Source organism: Cannabis sativa, chromosome 7, assembly GCF_029168945.1.
Source record: "Cannabis sativa cultivar Pink pepper isolate KNU-18-1 chromosome 7, ASM2916894v1, whole genome shotgun sequence".
Lineage (NCBI taxonomy): Eukaryota > Viridiplantae > Streptophyta > Magnoliopsida > Rosales > Cannabaceae > Cannabis > Cannabis sativa.
Genome location: NC_083607.1, coordinates 5541675 through 5562189, shown reverse-complemented (window position 1 = coordinate 5562189; position 20515 = coordinate 5541675). Strand labels below are relative to the sequence as shown.

At 33.6% G+C, this 20515-nt stretch overlaps 2 protein-coding genes and 1 non-coding gene across 4 annotated transcripts; 2 read left to right on the top strand and 1 right to left on the bottom strand.

Moving 5' to 3' along the window:
• Positions 1-1675: 1675 nt before the first annotated feature.
• On the top strand, positions 1676-1747 carry TRNAQ-CUG (transfer RNA glutamine (anticodon CUG)). Its single transcript has one exon. It is a non-coding gene; the product is annotated as a tRNA-Gln (tRNA).
• Positions 1748-1762: 15 nt separating this feature from the next.
• Positions 1763-12892, top strand: LOC115698245 (uncharacterized). 2 transcript variants are annotated; one of them, XM_030625445.2, is made up of 27 exons: positions 1763-2149; positions 2261-2420; positions 2710-2802; positions 2886-2991; positions 3103-3271; positions 4343-4517; positions 4887-5015; positions 5144-5704; positions 5871-6452; positions 6837-6905; positions 7325-7441; positions 7523-7768; positions 8158-8205; positions 8301-8438; positions 8539-8703; positions 8811-8873; positions 8983-9090; positions 9182-9265; positions 9372-9419; positions 10049-10123; positions 10677-10772; positions 10864-10944; positions 11024-11095; positions 11325-11369; positions 11458-11541; positions 11800-11903; positions 12029-12892. In XM_030625445.2, exons 1-27 carry the CDS (start codon positions 1929-1931, stop codon positions 12360-12362), a joined length of 4173 nt encoding a protein of 1390 aa, XP_030481305.1. In that variant the 5' UTR covers positions 1763-1928; the 3' UTR covers positions 12363-12892. The 2 variants fall into 2 exon arrangements, with proteins under 2 accessions (XP_030481305.1, XP_060957761.1); XM_061101778.1 differs by lacking the exon at positions 1763-2149 and having other exon boundaries at positions 2280-2420; positions 2707-2802.
• A 434-nt stretch (positions 12893-13326) lies between these two features.
• LOC115698242 (uncharacterized) lies at positions 13327-15638 on the bottom strand. The gene is made up of 6 exons (XM_030625443.2): positions 15226-15638; positions 14890-15018; positions 14688-14808; positions 14520-14601; positions 13866-14019; positions 13327-13774 (listed from the first exon to the last, which is right to left on the bottom strand). The coding sequence occupies exons 1-6, from the start codon at positions 15514-15516 to the stop codon at positions 13643-13645; spliced, it is 909 nt and encodes a 302-aa protein (XP_030481303.1). The 5' UTR covers positions 15517-15638; the 3' UTR covers positions 13327-13642.
• Positions 15639-20515: the final 4877 nt, after the last annotated feature.

The window sequence follows — 20515 nt, the reverse complement described above, 5'->3', positions numbered from 1 at the left end:
TTTGGTATATAAATTATAAATGTGGGATTTTGTAATAAATTAGAGGTAGGGATATTAATTGTGAATTGAGTATACTTTGTTTTATTTTATTTTATTTTTGGGAAGATATTGAAATAAATGGGAAGTAAATGCTAATGAAGATTGAGATTATTACCTTATTAGTTGTATAGAAAGATACTAATATGAATAGTTTTATAATAATTTGAATGGTATAATAATTAGGAGGTTATCTATTTAAATAATAAATAAGGAAGCATTATGTCATAATACCGAATTGGATTAATTAATATTAATTTAATATTATTAATTAAATGTATGATGAAGTGGTATCAGGAAAATGGTACTTTTGAATGTGAAAAGTGCAATCTTAAGTTTTAAGGATATTAATACAATTTTAGTTTAATTTAGGTTGAAAAAAGATTATAGATACATGTTTTACGCTATAAATAAAATAATAAATAATTTGACTTACTAAAGAATTTTGACATGTTTTATTCTATAAATAAGTAATATTTTTAAGAAAAAAATAAAATAATTAGTATATAATATTTTGAATATTTAAGGAATAATGGATATTTAAAGGAAAATTTTATTTATGTTTGATTTTAAAAGAGTAAGAGTAGGGAATAGGGATCCTATGAAGGTTATGAAGTAGAATGCTATAATTTAGTTGTTACTAGCCAAAGGGTAATCCCTTTGGCTAGTTCTAGTATTTTATAGGGAGATCTAGTTGCTTAGTCTTGGTGGTTGGTTGATTCTCTTCAATTTGAATAGTTTTCTAATTAAAGTTTTATGCTGTTTTTGGTTTTTTTCAGGTGGAACTTCAGTATTTATTGAGTTAGGAGCGTTGTTTGAAGATGTTATAGCTTTATTGTCTAAATTTCCGGGGGCAGTTTTGTCCCGTGTGGCTCGCTCTGAGAACTTAGCGGCCCATGGCTTGGCAAAGCATGCTCTGCGGTTAGACGATGAGCTATCCCGGTTCGAGGAGGTTCCAGCGTCGGTGGCGGACGTGGGCGTCGTAAATTCACGAGTGATTCTAATCACTTTGTCAAAAAAAAAAAAAAAAAATATGAAATCCCTTGAATCTCTCGGCTGTGCAAACTAAATCCCATAAATGTATAGATTTTATTAAAGTAAAAATAAAAAGATATTTATGAAAAATATCTCTCAGGATTCTAAATTCACGGTGTCCTTCACGGCGTCTAGTCTGAATGTTCGCTGGGTATTTAGGCATAAGTGTAAACTATTTTGGACGGAGCATTCAAAGGTGAACAAACCATCCATGTCTTGAATTAACCTCCACGTGTCACCTTGCCTAGTGCCATATCACCTTGTGCAAAAATTGAAACAACAATTCTTATTCAATTTTGTACAATTTTCATATATAAAAGTACATTCTCATACAAATAAATAACCTTATTCATTCTTTCAATTTTTCCATTTTACAAGAAGTACCAATATCATACCATGCATTTGGAATTAGAAGTCCTCTGTAACATTCAAATCCCATGATCAATAACTAGTATCTTAACAAACTGATGAAAATTTCACATGCACACGAGATACTTTTTTTATTATTTTTCTTTCTTATTAGCTAAATGAGAAGAAACAAAATAAGATAAATAAATCTGTAACAACATATAAATAAATAAAATTAGCTTACTCAAACAAAAATGGTCCCATGGTCTAGTGGTTAGGACATTGGACTCTGAATCCAGTAACCCGAGTTCAAGTCTCGGTGGGACCTTTTTTCCCTTATTTGATTTTGGTTACGAAGTCTAATGACTAAACTGGTTACTTCTTTCTTTCTTTTCCCTCTTCTCCTCGCTAACTCAAATCTTTCAAAACTCTCCTTTTCTCCCTAAAACGGCAGTTCTCTTCTCATGGCTTTGTTCCACTGAGAAGTAAACGGCGTCGTTTTTTTGGCCATGGTGGGAATGGTGATGGTAGCGGCGAACTCCATGGAAAAGCTTTCGGGTCTTGTGGACTCGGCCAAGTTGGCCACAGACATTCCATCGAAGCTCGATCGCCTCCGACAATTGAAGAATGGCTTGGTTGAAGATGATCTTGATTTGCTCTCTCACCTTCTTCCTCGTCTTTTCGAACTTCATTCTGATAGGTTCAGTCCGGTTCGCAAATTCGCTATTCAGTAAATTTCGTTAAACCCTAGCTTTTTGTGTTATCTTTTATGTTAGTTTCTTGATTCTTTATTACTTCGTTCTTGTTTTCTTATTGGTTCTTCTTTCTTTTTTCTTTGTAGGTTAATTGGCGAAATTGGACTGAAGCATGTCGATTTCTTATCTGAAATCGTTCCTGTATTGTTAACTGTTCTGAATGATCCTACACCAGCTGTTGCTCGACAAGCTGTCACTTGTGGAATTGATTTGTTTCGTCGAACTCTTGAAAAAGTTGCAATTCAGGTGAATATATCACTCTGTCTATTGTTTTCTTTTGTTTGTTATGATTAGTATGTTCTTGATTGTTCATACATTGTTCTCACTGGTTCTTTGTAGCTGTTATAAACCATATGCTCTTATATAACTGTAAAATGGAAATGAAAAAAAAGAAGAAGAAGCAAGATTCACATTCAAGGGGTAGTGTTGGTCACCTTGTATTGATTTTATGAGGAGTTTGAAAGCACTTATTTTGGAGAAATTCGACTTTGTATTTGGACCGAATACGGTACTGATATACTTTTTTCTTTAGTAGGGTCTATATTCTAGTGAATTGGATGATTCACTAGAGTCGGCATGGGAGTGGGTGTTGAAGCTCAAGGAGAAAATATTTTCAATAGCTTTTCGGGTAAGAAACAAGCTTTACAATATAGTATGATTTGGTTTTGGTTTTGTTCACTGTTTAATTTATTGTTATGTCATGCTTGCTAGCATGGTGGTGGAGGAATAAGATTGCTAGCATTGAAGTTTGTGGAGACAGTCATTCTTCTTTACACACCTGACCCTAATGGCTCTTTAGAGCCTCCATCTGACGAAGGTTACAGTTACACCACATTTGGACTTTGCCTTTGGCTCTTTATGTTTGATAGTAAAGTATGTATAACCAAACCTTGTGTTTCCTGATACAACATACATGAACTCCTTGCAGTAAACCTAATGGAATTCAATATATCTTGGCTTCGTGGAGGTCATCCCGTACTCAATGTTGGGGATTTATCAATTGAGGCCAGTCAAAGTTTGGGATTACTGCTTGATAAAATCAGGCTCCCTTCTGGGAATTCCCTCAGTAACTCGACACTTATTGTGCTTATTAATAGGTATTTACTCTTTTCCTTGTCATATGCAATATAAATCTATATACCCCATTTTCATTTGATTCTGATTGCCCTCAAATAGATTGGCAGCCAACCAGTTTAATTTTTACTACAATTGGTTTCAGTAAATTTCATTCCTACCATAATGATTTTGTGATATGTTTATCATTTAGATAAGAACAATACTAATACTAATTTATGAATACATATTGTGAATACAATGACAAACAAATAAATTTTAAGTGGCTACACTGCACTCCAAAGCAAGCTCAACCAGAAATAAGCAACCGAAAATAGAGCAAACAGCAGGAGCCAGTTCAAACAAGCTTCAAAACAGAAATAAAGAACAACAAAAGCTCCCCAACTTAAATACATCAGAAAAAAGGATAGGGTTTTAATTCTTCACACTGATTGACCCAGATGACCCATATATAAGCTAGAGAATTCTCCTTGTTTTGAAATGTTGATAAGCCTCCTATTCAGTTTGTTTACCAAAGGATTAATCTTAGAGAGTTTTATTTAACTTGTACTAGCTGTTTAATTGCTTAGGGTGAGGTATTCTATTTTCAATGGTTATTAGCTTGCAATTAGGCTGCTGATGTGGCAAAATCTATACTCTATAAATAGAGTAAGGGAATTTGGCAGATTCCTTAGGTTGAATGAGAATTGAGAGTAACTGAAGTTGGAGAGATCTAGCCCTCTTGAAGGGTTAGAAATAGGATAGAAAGCCCTCTTGAAGGGTTAGAAATAGGATAGAAAGCCTCTCAAAGAGCTTGATTATGTAATTATTGAGGATTCAATGAAGGATTTCTAGTGGGATTTCAGTATTCTTGTGTGTTATTATTGTTAGTCTATCAAATGTTCTGTCATTTCTTTCCAACACAGCCACATAACCACCAACACTGCACAGTGCCAACACCGACACACGTATTACTCACTGCCTCCACAGCCTAATCAGTAACTGGTGTCTTATTTTTTTATTCCAGTTATTTGATTGAAATTGTTTTTTTTTTTTTTTGTGTATTGTTATTTTACTGCAAAATTATCTTTTTGTCTAACTTATCATTATTACAGTCTTTCAACAATTGCAACGAAGAGGCCTGCATTCTATGGACGCATCCTTCCAGTTCTACTTGGTTTGAAGCCTACAAGCTCAAAAGTTAATGGAGTGCATATATTTGGGGTACATCATGCTTTGAAAAATGCATTCATCACCTGCTTGAAGTGTACATACCCGGGTGCTGCACCGGTACTTTTTATTCCATCTTGAATTTATAAGTTATGTTCTCTAGTTTACTGCCTTGGCTTTTCATCATGTTTCATAACTATATGGATGCCTTTAGACTTGGCATTTCATGCAATTTATGGATTAATTGTTCTTTCACTTTTGTGGGCCATTTGAAATTCAAAACTTTTTTCTTTTTCAGTGAAAAAAACTAGGTTTTACAAATAGTTCAAATTTTTTAATTTTTGGTTTTTTGTTTTGTGTCCATAAGTTTCTTATTTATTTTCTCTACTCTTCTTTGATATATCTTTTCACAAGCAACCAATTGTTGTCCAAACTCATTTTTTCTCCAGATCTAATGATTTGTTAGTAATGATAGCATTGATTGTGTAGTGGCGTGATCGTTTAGCAAGGGCCTTGAGGGAGATGAAAGTTGGAGGATCAGCAGAGCCTGTCCTTCACCGTGTTTCTGAGATTAATGGGGGTCTGGGAACAGAGCAAGAAGATACTCCCCTTGCAAAGGTGATTTCTCATATTTATTCTTTTTTACTTATTTTGCATACTCCTGGAACATAATGCATGCATATGTATTATTTTTATACATACCCGCTTGCTTCTGTACCCTCATATAACATCTTAGAAATTTACAGGAAGAGAAACCTATTGTTAGACCATATGACTCCGTGCACAACAATCTTGGAAAGAAAAGGTCAGGAGCACAGGGTAAAGGTAATTGTGCTAAGGATGAGGATTCATCAGGGAAACGAATCCGAGTAACACCTAGTGCCTCGGCTGAATCAGCTAAAGAGTTTGATAAGAATAATAATGGTGTTCAGGATGACATTTCGTCAACTGGACCAACCACTTCTAAAGGAGAGAGTGATACTGGTCCTGTGCATCAACTTGTCGCCATGTTTGGTGCCTTGGTTGCTCAAGGGGAAAAAGCAGTAGGTTCTTTAGAGATACTCATTTCAAGCATCTCTGCTGATCTGCTGGCTGAGGTAGTGATGCTCAATATGCGCAATCTTCCTCCAAGTCATTCTATAAACGAAGTGGATGATGAACCACTGCTGAACATGAGTATAATTGGCAGCGATTCTCAAGTTAAATATCCACCATCATTTGTTGCTAATGTTCTTTCACTTTCCAGTACTTTCCCACCAATAGCTTCACTGCTAGACACTCATCAGGCAGTATCCGATGATATGATGGTATGATCTCATCCTCTAATCTCTTCTCAACCTCTTTCACATTTGTCCATCTTTTTATTTTTCCTGTGTTCTAAATATTTGTATTATAAATAAAATAAGGTACATTCATTCATTTTAGCTTTCTAGATACCTTGACACATATATCTATGTTTTATGGTGATTGCAGCAACCTGAAGAGGAGGAAGAATGTTTAGCCGATAATGCTGTTGTTGATGGTGCTGAATCTCCATTGTATTCTACTGGGTTATCTGCTCCTGATGTTTCTTCTGAATTGGGCAAAGGTTGCCTAGCAATTCCATCTGATATTAATGATTTGGGGAATCTAGAGAATGAAATACCTGGATTGGATTCTGTTGCTCATAATGATGGCCTGTCCGGACATCTAGCTGCTTCGTCATTGATCTCCACTGACTTAGAAGATGCCAGTTTAGATCAAATCACTAGCTGTAGTCAAATATTGCCACCGAATGTACTTCCATCTGTGTCAACAGATAGGTCTGAAGAGCTAAGCCCGAAAGCAATTGTTTCAGATGTCAACAGCCTGGTTTCTTCAACAGCAACTTCAGTTGGGTTATCTCATCATTTTGTCTTGCCAAAAATGTCAGCTCCTGTTATCAGCCTTGCTGATGACGAGAAAGATGATATGCAGAAATCAGCCCTCAATCGTATTGTTGAGGCTTATAAGCAATTATCAGTTGCGGGAGATTTACAAATTCGATCTTCGTTGCTTGCAAGCTTGGGAATTGAGGTAATAATTCTAGGTTCTTGAAGATGTTATTATCTTCACAGCTTGTGGGAGACTATATATTTCTAGTATTTACGGGTAGAGCTGTCAATCAATGATTTTTTATCTTTTCTATGGAACTGTTTTATTTTAAGCAAATGTCTTGTGGAAAGGATATAGGAAAATCTTCTGTGGTCTCTGTCTTCTTCAAACTAGTCATTCCTTCAAAATTTGCCGGCTTCTTTCTAGTGTTCAAACATACTGATAATTTAGTTAGACACTGATGATCGTTTTCTTAGGTTTTGTTGATTTCGTTATCCTCCAAAATCAAGTTCACCAATCAATTATGTAGCACTTGTAAACTTTCATGGTGTGAAGTTCTAATCTATTTTTACTGTATTTTTTCAGTTTCCCTCTGAGTTAGAACCCTGGAAGCTGATACAGAAGCATATTTTGGCAGATTATGTAAATCACGAGGCAAGTAAACTCTTGGTTTTGTTTTCTTATGTTTGCTAAATGATTTTCCACCTTGTGTAACTTAATGGAGACACTCATTCCCTGGTTTTGTATTTTTTTTTTGGTTATTGCACCTTTATTTCTTTGATATAAGAAAATGACGATAACCTTTTTCCATGGAATTTTTGATCCCGGGTGCTACTTTGTACACCAAGTTGATATAAGGTTTAGCTTACAGATACATTAATGAATGAAGTAGATGAAAAATGTTAACTATCCAATCGCTGTGTACTTGCTCTTAGTTTCAAACTTTCTACAATATGATTGCTTTGAAGTGCGTTGTTGGTTGCTGTAGAGTTAATGGTTCTCAGAGTTATGTGCTATTTTATTATTAATTTCTATTATCTGTCCAGCTGACTGTAATTAGTGAATTTCTTCAGGGACACGAGTTGACACTGCGTGTCCTGTACAGGTTATTTGGTGAAGCAGAAGAGGACCGTGACTTTGTATCGTCTACAACTGCTACTTCTGTATACGAAATGTTCCTTTTTACTGTGGTATGTATTTTGTTGGTCCTTTCAAAAGACAACTTTGCATTTCTTTCAAAATATTAATTTATAGTTTTTATTTTTATGCAGGTCGAAACACTTAGAGATTCATTTCCACCCTCTGACAAATCATTAAGCAGATTGCTTGGTGATGTTCCGTATTTACCAAATACAGTTTTAAAGTTATTGGAGTGCTTGTGTTCGCCAGAAATCTTGGACAAGACTGAAAAAGAAATTCAAAGTGGTGATCGAGTGACTCAAGGCTTGAGCACAGTATGGAGCTTGATTTTACTAAGGCCCCCTTTCAGAGATGCCTGCTTGAAAATTGCTTTAAAGGTTTTTCTCTTCTTTTACTTCATTACATCTGGGTGTCTTACATTTCTCAAACCCCTCGAGTGAAAATCTAAATTTGTTTCTTATAATGAGAATTATGTTTGTATATGGTGTTTTCGTATCCTTTTAATGTTTCTAGCAGGAGTTACTGAAAACAACTCTTTTCCTGTTATTGCTTTGTTTCTAAGGTTCAAATTTATGCATGTTTAACATCGTCAGTTGTGACATTGTCAGGCTCATTATGTTCAATATACAATTTTTTATATGATAATACTATAATTTTGTTTTGTTCTTTCTTTTCCGTGCAATTTTTATTGGAAGAACTTATGATAAGCAACATATTTTTTCCATTTTGCTCCTATTAATTGACATTTTCTTTTACCATATAAAAGAGTGCAGTTCATCATCTGGAGGAAGTTCGTATGAAGGCTATTCGACTGGTACTTTATTTGCTTCTTGCAAGTAATGTAATTGTTTATCTAACTTATTTTTATTGTTTTTAAGTTAACTATATTAGTATTTTTTCATTTGACAGGTAGCCAACAAGCTTTATCCTGTGTCATCCATTGCTCAAAGCATAGAAGATTTTGCTAGAGAAATGCTGCTTTCTGTAATAAATAGTGATTCCTCAGATAAATTGGATGCTGAAGGACCAATTACTGAACGCAGAAAGGTAATACTCCTTTCTGAACTGACTGTTTCACTTAACTTCAACAGTTAGATAATATATGCATGCTAGATTTTTGTTTGATCTTTAAATCCTACTTTTTCAGGATCCTGATCCAGAAAGGCCTTTAAATGAACTTCAATCAATGAGTACCAACAGTAAAGATATGCCCTCTGATACTCATCAATCCTCCACTTCCCAAGGTGCTTCATCTCTTATGGTCTCTGAAGCCCAACGGTGTATGTCACTATATTTTGCTTTGTGTACAAAGGTATTTCATCAATTTTGATGTGATATTTATCTCTCAATTTCACAAATTTTTCTTTTATCGCATTGTAAACAGAATTAGACATGTAATTTTTATGATTTACTTGGCAGAAACATTCCCTCTTCGGGCAAATTTTTGTTGTTTATAGAAGTGCATCTGCGGCAGTTAAGCAGGTATAATAACTATGTTTTGGCTGTCCCTATATAGTTTCTGTCATCTCTTGAAATTACTTGATGTTTGTTTTCCTCTATGGGCCTGCTTCTGATTCACTATTTGATTCAGGCAGTTGATCGTCATATTCCAATACTAGTCCGCACTATGGGCCCATCACCAGCACTTCTAGAAATTATTTCGGATCCTCCCGTTGGAAGCGAGAACCTTTTAGTGCAGGTTTTGTTTGTTTTTCTGTTACTGAATTTGGTCAAACACCTTTCAAGGAGATGTTTGTAATTTGGTCCACTTTTTCTTTTGGACAATGCAGGTTTTGCATACTCTGACAGATGGAGCAGTTCCTTCTCAAGAATTGATAAATACAATTAAGAAGCTATATAATTCAAAACTAAAGGTAGATTATTCAAAATTACTTTGTTAATCATAGAAAAATAAGATAGTAGTTAATGTATGTCTTGTGAAAAATATGATGATATTATGTTTGATTGTAATTTTTGCAGGATATAGAGATTCTTATTCCAATATTACCCTTTCTTTCTAAAGATGAGGTTTTTCCTTCTTCTTTTTTCCCTATTTATTTATTTTTTTCTTTCCCAGTCTGTATATATTATAATTCTAAAATATGGTTATTGGTTGGTTGCTTTAAAGGTTTACCAGTTTTTTTGTGTTTATATAAGAAATATACTAAAACAATGTGTTGACATTAGTACAGTCTATGGATATTAAGAACCTAGCTGCACTATTATGTTTTTAACACTTGGCTCTTCTTTCCAAGGTTATTTTTAGAAAAAAAAAAAGTAAGAATGGCATAGAACTATTATTACGTGATTTTCACTGAGTTAACTGATGTATGAGAGTAAAAGGTTTAATAAACTTTATTTACACAATTAAGATTTTATAAAGCTACTTGTCTATACAATTGATGCGATATGGTTTGTTTTTTTTTAAATACATGTTCAGTCTTCCAATATTTATTTGTCCGTGCTCAATTCATCTCACCCTTTTTTGTTGAATAACTATGAATGCCATCCTTATTGTCAGAAGATTCTGATTGGACTCTCTTTCTTATAGTTGTGAATGCCTTAGCATATTGGGAATGCTTTCCAATGAAAGAATTGTTTGTTGTCCGTCTTATGTTTGTACTGTTCTTTTACTGATTTAATTAGCTTTGTGGCAGGTTTTGCTCAACTTTTCCCGAGTTGTGAAACTTCCACCAGAAAAGTTTCAAACAGCTCTCATTCGCATACTACAGGTATCTATATATCCATTTTCTGAAAAATACTTATCATCCTGATGGAACTTCTTAGAGAATCCTACTTGGTGTAAAATTATTGGGCCTTGAAAAACTGTGTCCTTTTATCATTTTTTTGTTCTTTGTAGAATTGTAAGGACCAATATTTAGGATACATATAGATCAATTGGAGGTTTTTAGTACAGTTCCCATGTATTTATTGGCCCCACATGAGAAGGGAGGAATTCCCCACATGAGAAGGGAGGAATTGTGATGCATTCTTGGCACAATTCCTAATTTTTATGCAACACAGATTTTATATAAATGATCAAATCTATTCTTGTCACTGTACAATCATACTTAGTACCCCTGTTATCATCTTTGGATTTAACCAGCTTAGATAAGCTATGTTGAGGATAAGATTCTCTGATTTTAATAAAATAAACTCTAAGGAACAGAGTAAATTAAGAAGTATTCAGTTTTTTTGTACCGAGGGTCTCCTACTATCCACTTTGTATTATTCATTTTATTGTTAGTTGATTTCTGTCTATATTAACTTATCATTCTTTCACAGGGCTCACCACATTCTGGTCCACTGCTTGCTCCTGCTGAGGTCTTAATTGCTATACACGGGATTGATCCTGAAAGAGATGGGATCCCTCTGAAGAAGGCATGTTTTCTAAACTCCAATCCCCCTCTGTTTTAAAAGCTTACCAAATCAAAGCGAGATGTGGGATAATTGATGATATTTTGTAGCACAGGTCACAGATGCTTGCAACGCTTGTTTCGAGCAACGACAAACATTCACCCAACAAGTTCTTGCCAAAGTGTTGAATCAATTGGTTTGTATCACTGGAATTATCCTTTGTTGCCAAAGTGTTCAAGCTAAACTTACAATGACCAACTTTCGTCCTTTTATAGGTTGAGCAGATTCCTCTTCCTGTCTTGTTCATGCGTACAGTGTTACAAGCCATAGGGGCTTTTCCTGCACTGGTAAGAATTTAAGAAGCAGCAAGTTCTTTTTCCCATTTACTGTCGAACACGGGAGTCAACTCTGTTATTGGTGTATAACAAGCCAGTAACTAAGAGTCTAAGAGCATGAGTGGTTTTTAACAGGACAATTTTTTTCCTTCTCTCAGGGGATCAACAGAGGGGTTTTTAAATGCCCTTGTTGTTGCTATTCTTATTTTTAACTTGTTCTCATGGTTTTTGGCTTGTGCAGGTAGATTTTGTTATGGAGATCCTATCTCGACTTGTAAGCAAACAGGTACTAAGATTTTACGCCAAGTAATTTAATTACTGCACATTTAATATTTAGGCTTTCTTCATCTTTTTTACAATATAAGCTTTTGCAGATTTGGAAATACCCCAAGCTGTGGGTGGGTTTCTTGAAGTGTGCATTCTTGACGAAACCTCAGTCTTTTGGTGTGTTGCTTCAGGTATCTTCAGAGGCTTATCGTGCTTTTTATGTTTTATGAATTACGTTGAAAAAAAAACTCTCATCTATAGTGTAACTATTTATTTTATCCTGTTTTATTGTTATGTTTTGGTTAAATTTGATTAAAAATCATTTTTTTTTTTGTGAAATTAACCAACATCTTCTTCCTCAAAGGAGGAGAGTTTAGTGCACTAGCACATTTCAAAGTGAAACTCGTGTCTTGAACTTTGAAGATGCTGAAAGTTTTTTTGTCTGGCAGCTACCTCCACCACAACTTGAAAATGCATTGAATCGGACCCCGGCTTTGAGAGCCCCATTGGCTGCACATGCTAGTCAAATGGATATTCGATCATCACTTCCGAGGTTCATTAAATTACCTTCTCATTTTTTTTTTTTTTTTATGGAATCAGACGGGGAGAACTTGTGGCCTGTAAATGGTTCTCTTAGATTATTTCAGTTATATTCTTTTTTTTCTATCTTCTTATCAGGTCTATATTGGTAGTTTTGGGCATAGCTTCTGATACTCAGACTTCAGCACAGGCTCAAACAAGTCAATTACAGGCACAAACAAGTCAGTCACAAGCACAAACATGTCAGTCACAGACTCAAACTAGTCAAGCACAGGCACAAACAAGTCAGTCACAAGCACAAACATGTCAGTCACAGACTCAAACTAGTCAGTCACAGGCGCAAACTAGTCAGTCGCAGGCGCAAACAAGTCAGTCGCAGGCACAAACAAGTCAGTCGCAGGCTGCAGAAACGAGCACTGCAGATAAGGAGGGTATCAAAGAGAAAGCTAAAGAATCATCTAGTGCTTCTTAAAGTTTCAGCTCAATTAATTCTTGAAGAGCCTGCTGAGAAATGATCTTGGCATTTGGCGAATGGCGAATACAACCAAGTTTCCCACCAACTTTTTATGACCAGCTTACCTCAGACTGGAATGATATTCTGCAATCTTTTAATTTGGATTGAATGGACAGAGTCAAGAACGGAGGCCATATGCCGAGCAATTATATTCTTGGATAGACGAGAAGGCGAGGGCATTATGAATACAGATAAAGCAGAATTTCAGTGTGCTTGCCAAACTGGCTATAGGGGATAAGTAGCCAAATTAATAATATTAATGTGCTATAGTGTGAAATTTTGTAAGAGGAATAATGATTGATAGGTATGAAGAAAAGTTCTTTCGAACACTCTATGAATTATTCTTATTTTTCAGAGGTCAACCTTAGGAGTTGAGACAATGATTGATGAGTTTCATAAATTGGTAAGTTGTTTCTCTCTGGGATGATTTTTCCAGGGTAGTTGTGTTCTTAATCTATTGAAAAGTATTTGGGGTTCGGATCTTACTATTTCAAGCTCGAATATTTATCAGACCGGTTAATTATAGCACTTGTTAATTTTAGAACATCTCCAAAATATCTAAATACGGTGCTATATTTGACAGAAATAGTCAGTAAATGCTATATTTGCTATTTAAGATGCAAATAAGTAAAAAAAAAAAGGTAACATATTAATGATGATTCATTTATAAATTAAATATTTTTTAAAAAGACTTAATAACAATATAGTAATTGTATTAGAGTATAATTAATGGGAAAATTATAATTTATTTTGTCAAATTTAGTACAGTGCAGTGTCTGTGCTCTCTCTAGATTTTTATTGTCAAATTTGGTAATTTTTTAATATGTCAAATTTGGTATTGTCTCAAATTAATTGTAAATAAGATTTTTTTTATTGGTTGTTAAATAAGCAGGGTTAGAATAGATCATTCTCGTTTCACGAGTACAATGAAAGATGGATTCTTTAACCATAAAAATATTCCAAACCTTTTCATAGTTATTTTACAACTTGAAGAATATAATAATAGTTAATTACAAAAGAAAAAAATAGAGTTAAAAATCTTCCATGATACATTTGATTTAACTTTTTAGGTGATCTTCTTGGAAGTTGTTTCTCTTCTAAGGTGCTCTATAAGAATCCAAAATTCCATGAATGGCCTTGCACAATTTGTTCATGTAAAACTGAAGGCAACCGCCATCTGACCGACGGCTTTCCGATATGCTAATTGAGTAACATGAATTGAAAGACTTAATCAAACATTATTTGAAGTTAGATGAGGGAATTCCATGCATTTGAAACCATTCTGGCATGTGAAATCGTTCATGAAGGACGGGCCTAACATCCTTTTGTCGAGAGAGGTTCTTGAGGAGTGGAAGCAAAACCTCCAAAAGCTATATTCATTTCAAAGGCAGAAGGACTTGAAAATCAAGATACATTTATGCAAACACTTAGAACTTATTGAAATAAAAGTAACTGCATTACCTGATCATCATATGGCTGTCCAGCAGAAAATGGAACACATGGTATACCATTCAATGGTTGACGCAGAAAACTGAATGGGTTGTTATCGACAAGGACAACTCGAGAAAGATCTTTAGAAATACAAGATAGGTCCTTCACGTGTTCTCGAAATTCCCTGTGATAATCATTTCCTGAATTTGTCAATCTCAAACGCAAAATATGAGCATGTAAAAAGCAATACAAATAAGAGTGTGAGTTGTATCATTTATCATTTGATTTTAGTTTGGGTTTTTGATGCTCAAATAGATGGGTTTCTAGTGACTAAACAGTTAAAAGTTCATTAAAAGTAGCAGAATCAAAACCCAAAAGGTAGTCAGACCCACAATGATGAACATGCTACTTTAACTAGTAAAAACTGGATACTTCTTGAGATAAAAAAGAAAGTTGCACAGAAATATATTAGCATCAAAAGGTGGAAAGTAAACCAGAATTGTTTTAGTCTCATTCTCCAAAACTGTGGGAATAAGCACAAAGGAAATAGCACACTGACTAGATAAACATGTATATCTCTCTACTAATGAGTACTGACACAAGATCCTTAACAGTGGTTATCAGTCACCAACAAAATAAACACAATCCAGTCAAAGTGGATATATACATATTATTAGTACTTACGTGCTTACTGTAGAAGGACGATATAGACGATGGCTAAATCGATTCTCAACATCAATCCTATCAACAAGTGGTCTAGCATACCCTGTAAGAGAAATATGACAAAATAAGTGGAAAGAAGAAAAGAAAAAAGAAAAGCATAATTGAATATTTGAAAGGCAATCATCATACCTTCAAGACCAGCAGTAAATAATACAAGGACTGCAAATTCACCAATCTGTTTCAAGAATTCGTGCAAACCAGGACGTTCAAACACAGTTACATAGCTTATCTTTGGCTTTCCATCACATTCCTTCAAAATCAGAGAAACCCCATTAATCATTTTATTTTCTTAATCATTTTGTATAGAGAGAAAGATTAGAGACAGACAGACCTTGTCTGAAGAGACACATTCCAACTCAAACCACTTTAACCCAGCATCAGTGGCTTGAGTTCGAATCATGGAAGGCAAGCTAGAAGTTTCATATGCACAAATTAAAGTCTCATCCAAGTCCAGAACCACCTACATTACATTACCAAGTTGACCCATATTAATAAACTTACAAATATATTCAATAAAGTCTCCTGTGACTAAATTTGTATATTATTCAAAATTCCCTATAAAAAAAAAGATAATTTTTTTTTCGAAATTGCAAACACAATGCGGATCAATTAATCAAAAGCCCTAAGAAAACAACATTCGTGATGAAGTTAATAAAGAGGAACTCACAGTGAGCTTTTCAAGAGGATCATCGGCGTGAGAGACACCATCTTCGAGGCAGAGAGGGAGTTCAACAAGGGGCAAGGGCTTAAAGGAAGGAGAAGAGGAAGAAGAGAGGATCCGATTATGGGTGAAACCGATGCAGGAAAGTACCTGAGGTACACAGGGGGTACCTCTCAGGATCTGAAGAAGGATCTCGAAGAAGAAATCAATCCAGTTCATCAATGCTCGCCATAGCTGGACAGACCTAGGCGCGTAGACTTCAGTCGCCGTCACCGCCGCGTGGTCGATCTCCGCCATTGATCTACTACTACTGAGTACCGCAGTAGAAGCTTTTCACAGAGAAAAGAAGAATAGAAAAACGATGACTTTTTTTATATATATTTTAAAATTTTAAAAATAAAATAAAATATGATATTCTTTTCTCACTGGACAAGAAGAAGAATATCATATAATATATTATTTTTTTTTAAGGCAGTGTGTTTGGGGAATTATCTGATGCGCCGTAGTTAACGTTGATTAAAAGCTAATTGATGACGTGGCTTAATATTATTAGGTTTTTAAATTGATTTCCTGATGGTCGTCAATGCTACTCCAACAATATTTTGCGGCCCATAATGTAGCCAAGTGGGCCTTTTCCCATCAGAGGTTCGGATCAGTGCCTCTGACCTCCTTGCCCGATAATATTTTCTGTAATGACCGACAGGTCTAACTGTTTTATGTTAATATATTGCACGCTTTTTTTCAAAAAAAAAAGTCAGTGCTACTCCAACTCTCCAAGGTTCTTTCTTTCTTTTATCTTTTCTTATGTTTTTAAAGCTAAAATTGGTAAAGTATTTTTCTATTTAGCCTTAGATCACCTATTCCTATTCAAAATACAAAAACTCAAAGATAAAACATTATAAATAATATGATTCCCTTTCAAAAAAAAAATAAATAAATAAAGCTAATTAGTAATTTTTCCCCCTAAACTTTAACATGTACCAAATCGTGCCCCTTGAACTTTTTTGGCCGTTAAAAATTTCTCTCGAACTATTGAGATTGTTAAATTTAAGGACTTTTGTCTAATTTCATTCAATTTTACTATTTCAGTGATTGTTTATGTACTAAATTATGGTCCCTAGACTTTGATATCTACCAAATCATGCCCCTTAAATTTTGATGTGTACTAAATCATGCCCCCTGAACTTTCATCCATGTTAGAATTTTTTTACTAAAATTAGACAAAAGTCCTTAAATTTAACAATTTCAATAGTTTAGGGGGAATTTTTAACGGCCAAAAAAGTTCAGGGGGCTGATTTGGTACATGTCAAAGTTCGGGAGAAAAAATTACTAATTAGCTAAAAAAAAAATAAATAATATGCTAAATCTTCCTCAAATCTTACTTAAACATAACACAAAAATTTGTGGTACATCTAAGCTAAATTTTATTTTATTTATTTATCTTTTGTAAAACATCAAAGCTAAATTTAATTTCAAAGTACTGTAAAATACTAAAAAAATAAATAATTAATAGTTTTGCCCCTTAAACTTTCAATAATACTGATTCTGCCCTTAAAATATACGTCTTATAAAAAATTCCATGAACTTTTACATTTACACTAAACTAGTTAGTCCTTTTGTTAAGTTCCATCTTATTATTCCGTTTAAATGCTGATGAGTATTTGTAAATTAGTTACTTTACTCCTAAACTTTGAAAACTATCAAATCGTACTCTCTAAAAATAAAAATGAGAAAGATTCAATATTTTTTTTTCAGTCAATCTTAAAAAATAATTTAAATCTTAAAAAAATAATTTTAAATAATTAAGAAAATTAAAAAGCAAATTAAAATTTTAAAAATTATGAAGTGATTTAAAAAATTATTTATTTTTTATTAAAAAATCCATTTATAAATAAAAAAATATACTAAAAATTAATTTTTGTGAAAACTAAATTTTAGGGAAACAAGTTTGAGTCTAATTTTTTTTCTTCAAAAATCTAGATTTGTTTAGGTAAACATAACATTTTTTTAGTTTAATTCTAACTTTTTTTTTCCAAATAATTTATATTTTTATTAAATTTTCAATTATTTTTCTTTATTTTTTAAGATATGAGTTTATAAATATAAATAAGCTTGATTTTTTCTTCAAAAAAAAAAAAAAACTTACTTTGTTTAAATTATTTATTGAATTTTCAATAATTTTGATTTGAATCTTTAAAATATGTGTTTATAAATAAAATAAAGTTTGAAAATATTTTTTAGGAATAATTTAAGTTTTTTAAGTACACTTAATATTTTTATCAAGTGTTTTAATAATTTTTATTAATTTTTTAAGAATTAATAGAGCATTATAATTTTTAAAATTATTTTTTTTTAATAAAAGGATAAAATTTTATTTTGGTCAAAGTTTAGAGGGTAAAAATACTAATTTTTAACGGTTGAAGAAATGAAAACTAACAGAAGAGGCGTAATTATGTAATTGTTATATTTTAGGGAAAAAATTTATCAAGCCGTATATTTTAGGGGACAAGATCATGTAGTGTCAAAAGTTTTGAGAGAAAAATGCTAATTATTCAAAAAAAATAAAAATTAGAGATAATATTTTTGTCTTATTACAAATATAGGGGTCTTTCCTAAATTTTTTAAACATGCATGGCGTCGAGAAGATTACTATAATTTTACCATTTTAATAACCAAACTGTGTTATAATTTATGGGAATCATCACATATACTATTTTTAACTTTTTTTAAAAAAATTTACGGTTTAGATTGCTCCAGTAGTTTCTATGTGGGTTGTTATGTGGATTTGTATAAAAATACAAAAAAAAAAAAATAATACTTTGAAGTGTAAAAATAAAAAAAAATCCTATAATTTATTAAAATAAAAAAAATCAAAGTGGAATTTCTATTTTTAAGTTGAGATATTTGGAGTGAAAATACTACAATTTTCAAAATTATTAAACTCGTAGGACTACTAGAAAAATAAATAAATAATTTTTTTGATTAATTTAAATTTATATAGAATTTAATCAATTTAAACCCCTCCAAAAAAATCCTATTACCTAATGCATTATAGAGGGCGATTAGTGGTTGTCTTCGTACGAGAGTTCAGTTGAAGACTAAACATATGGATGTCTCTTTGTTGTGTTTGATTTATCATGGGGCAGGTGAATTAATTTTGCACTATTTAGTTGCCTGGGATTTTGCGCAGAATTGTTGGCGCGTAGTGGCTTTGGCTATGATTCCAGTTGATGCAGGGTCGTTTGGGGACTGGTTTCTTCATTTGTTCTCACGACTGGGTGAGGAACAAAGTGTTCAGACGGTGATGTTAGTTTGGACAATTTGGTTCGCACAAAATCAACTCTTGTGGAAGGGTAGGAAAAGTTAGGTGGAGTTCGTTGTCGATTTGGCTCATATCACTCTTGATTAGTGGAGAAAAGCTCGAGAAAGAAGTTTGTTTTCTACGTTTGATACTTGTTATCTTTCGGATAGGGCTGAGCTATGGTCTAAACTAGGTTATGAAAAACTCAAGGTCAATATTGATGTTGCATTGTTTGACGAGGAGGGAATGCATGGGTTTGGTGGGGTTGTTCTGGATCACAAGGGTCGGGTCATGGCTGGGATTATGGGACTACGGATTGGGCAAGTTCTTCCAGAGATTGCTGAAGCCATGACTCTCAAGGAAGTGTTATCATGGTTGAAGCGCGATTTTCTAAGTGCTAGTATTATCGAATCCGATTGTCTGGTTTTAGTACAAGCTGTTAGAAATTTGAATGTTTTGTCATCCACTTTTCATGGTGTCGTTGAGGATTGTAAACAATTTTTATCTTCTTTTAGGGATATTTCTTACGTTTTGTCGAACGGTCTGCTAATCAGGCTGCTCATCTTATGGCTAGAGCATCTTGTTTATATGTTGATCGTATTTTTTTCAGAGTATAATCTCCCTTTTGATGTTGCTAATATTGTTGAGGCCGAGTTAGTTTAGATGAATGAAATTTACAGTTAAAGGATTCGAACTTGGGACGATGTGTGAAACTACTAAGCTATTCCTATCACCATATTTTTTTTAAAGCTGCAGTAATACTTTCTTATTGTAAAATTAACAATACTTAATCGATAAATAATTATTTTCAAAAAAACAAAATAAAATCAATAAATAATAATTTTCGACTGTTCTCATCAAATCGACAATTAAATAGAATTACCATTCCTTTCTAAGAAATAAAATAAATATAATTATCACTATATTATGATATTCTCCAACAAATCTTTTGCTCTTTTTTTTTTTTTGACGAATGTAACAACAGATGGGCAATTCAGTTCAAGTTACAAAAATAATATGGAGATTAGTCTCGCCAGATCTACTCCTTCTCAAGCCCTAGTGCTGTCGAAGCCATATCATGAGCATGAACATTAAAATTCCTAGGCAAGAATTCCAAAATAGCAGTAGGGAAAGTAGACAAAGAGCTTTTAACATCTTGAACAACATCCGAAGTGGCTGAAAGATCCATCATCCTGGAGTTCACCTTTCCCACCAACAGTTGAGAGTCTGAAACTACTTTTGCAAGTGGAAAATGAACATTTTGACGCTAGAGTAATCCTGCTTTGAGGGCTAAAGCTTTTGCTAATAACGGGTTTATCTTTGCTTTAACAGGAATTGACAACCCAGCAATAACAGAACCCTTCCAGTCTTTAACAACAGCTCCTAAACCAAGCTTCTCAACAGTAATGTTAATGGCGGCATCTGTTAAGAGTTGATAGGATCATTTTGTGACCTGCTTGTCATGATGAGGGATGGGTTTGTTGGTCACTTTGCTTCTATCCACCTTCTTGAGTTGAGCTTCCTGATAATCCATCAAGTACCTAATAGTCCAATTAACTAAATCAAATGCAAACAAGTGAGATTTACCAAAAATCTTTTTATTTCTATTCTCCCATATAGCCCATAAAAGACACAACAACAACATAAAATCATTCTTGTTTAAATCAGCAAAACCAGATAGAATAAAATCTCTAATATCTTTGAATTTATTTTGAGAATAAAACTGCTTAAAAGAGGAGGAGTTCCATACCTGTCTCGCCCTGGAACTGTCTAGAAGTGCATGGGAAACTGATTCATTTAAGCTGTTACAAAAACAGCAGGGTGGTGTGGGAAGAACTTTTTTGGAAAAAAGATTAGAAGCAGTTGGTAGAATATGATAAAAAGCTCTCCAACCAAAGATTTTAACTTTTGGAGGGAGGTTTAAGTTCCAGAATTTTTTCCACCAATGTGTCATGTTCATAATATTGGAAGAGGAGGGGGAAACAGAACCAGCAT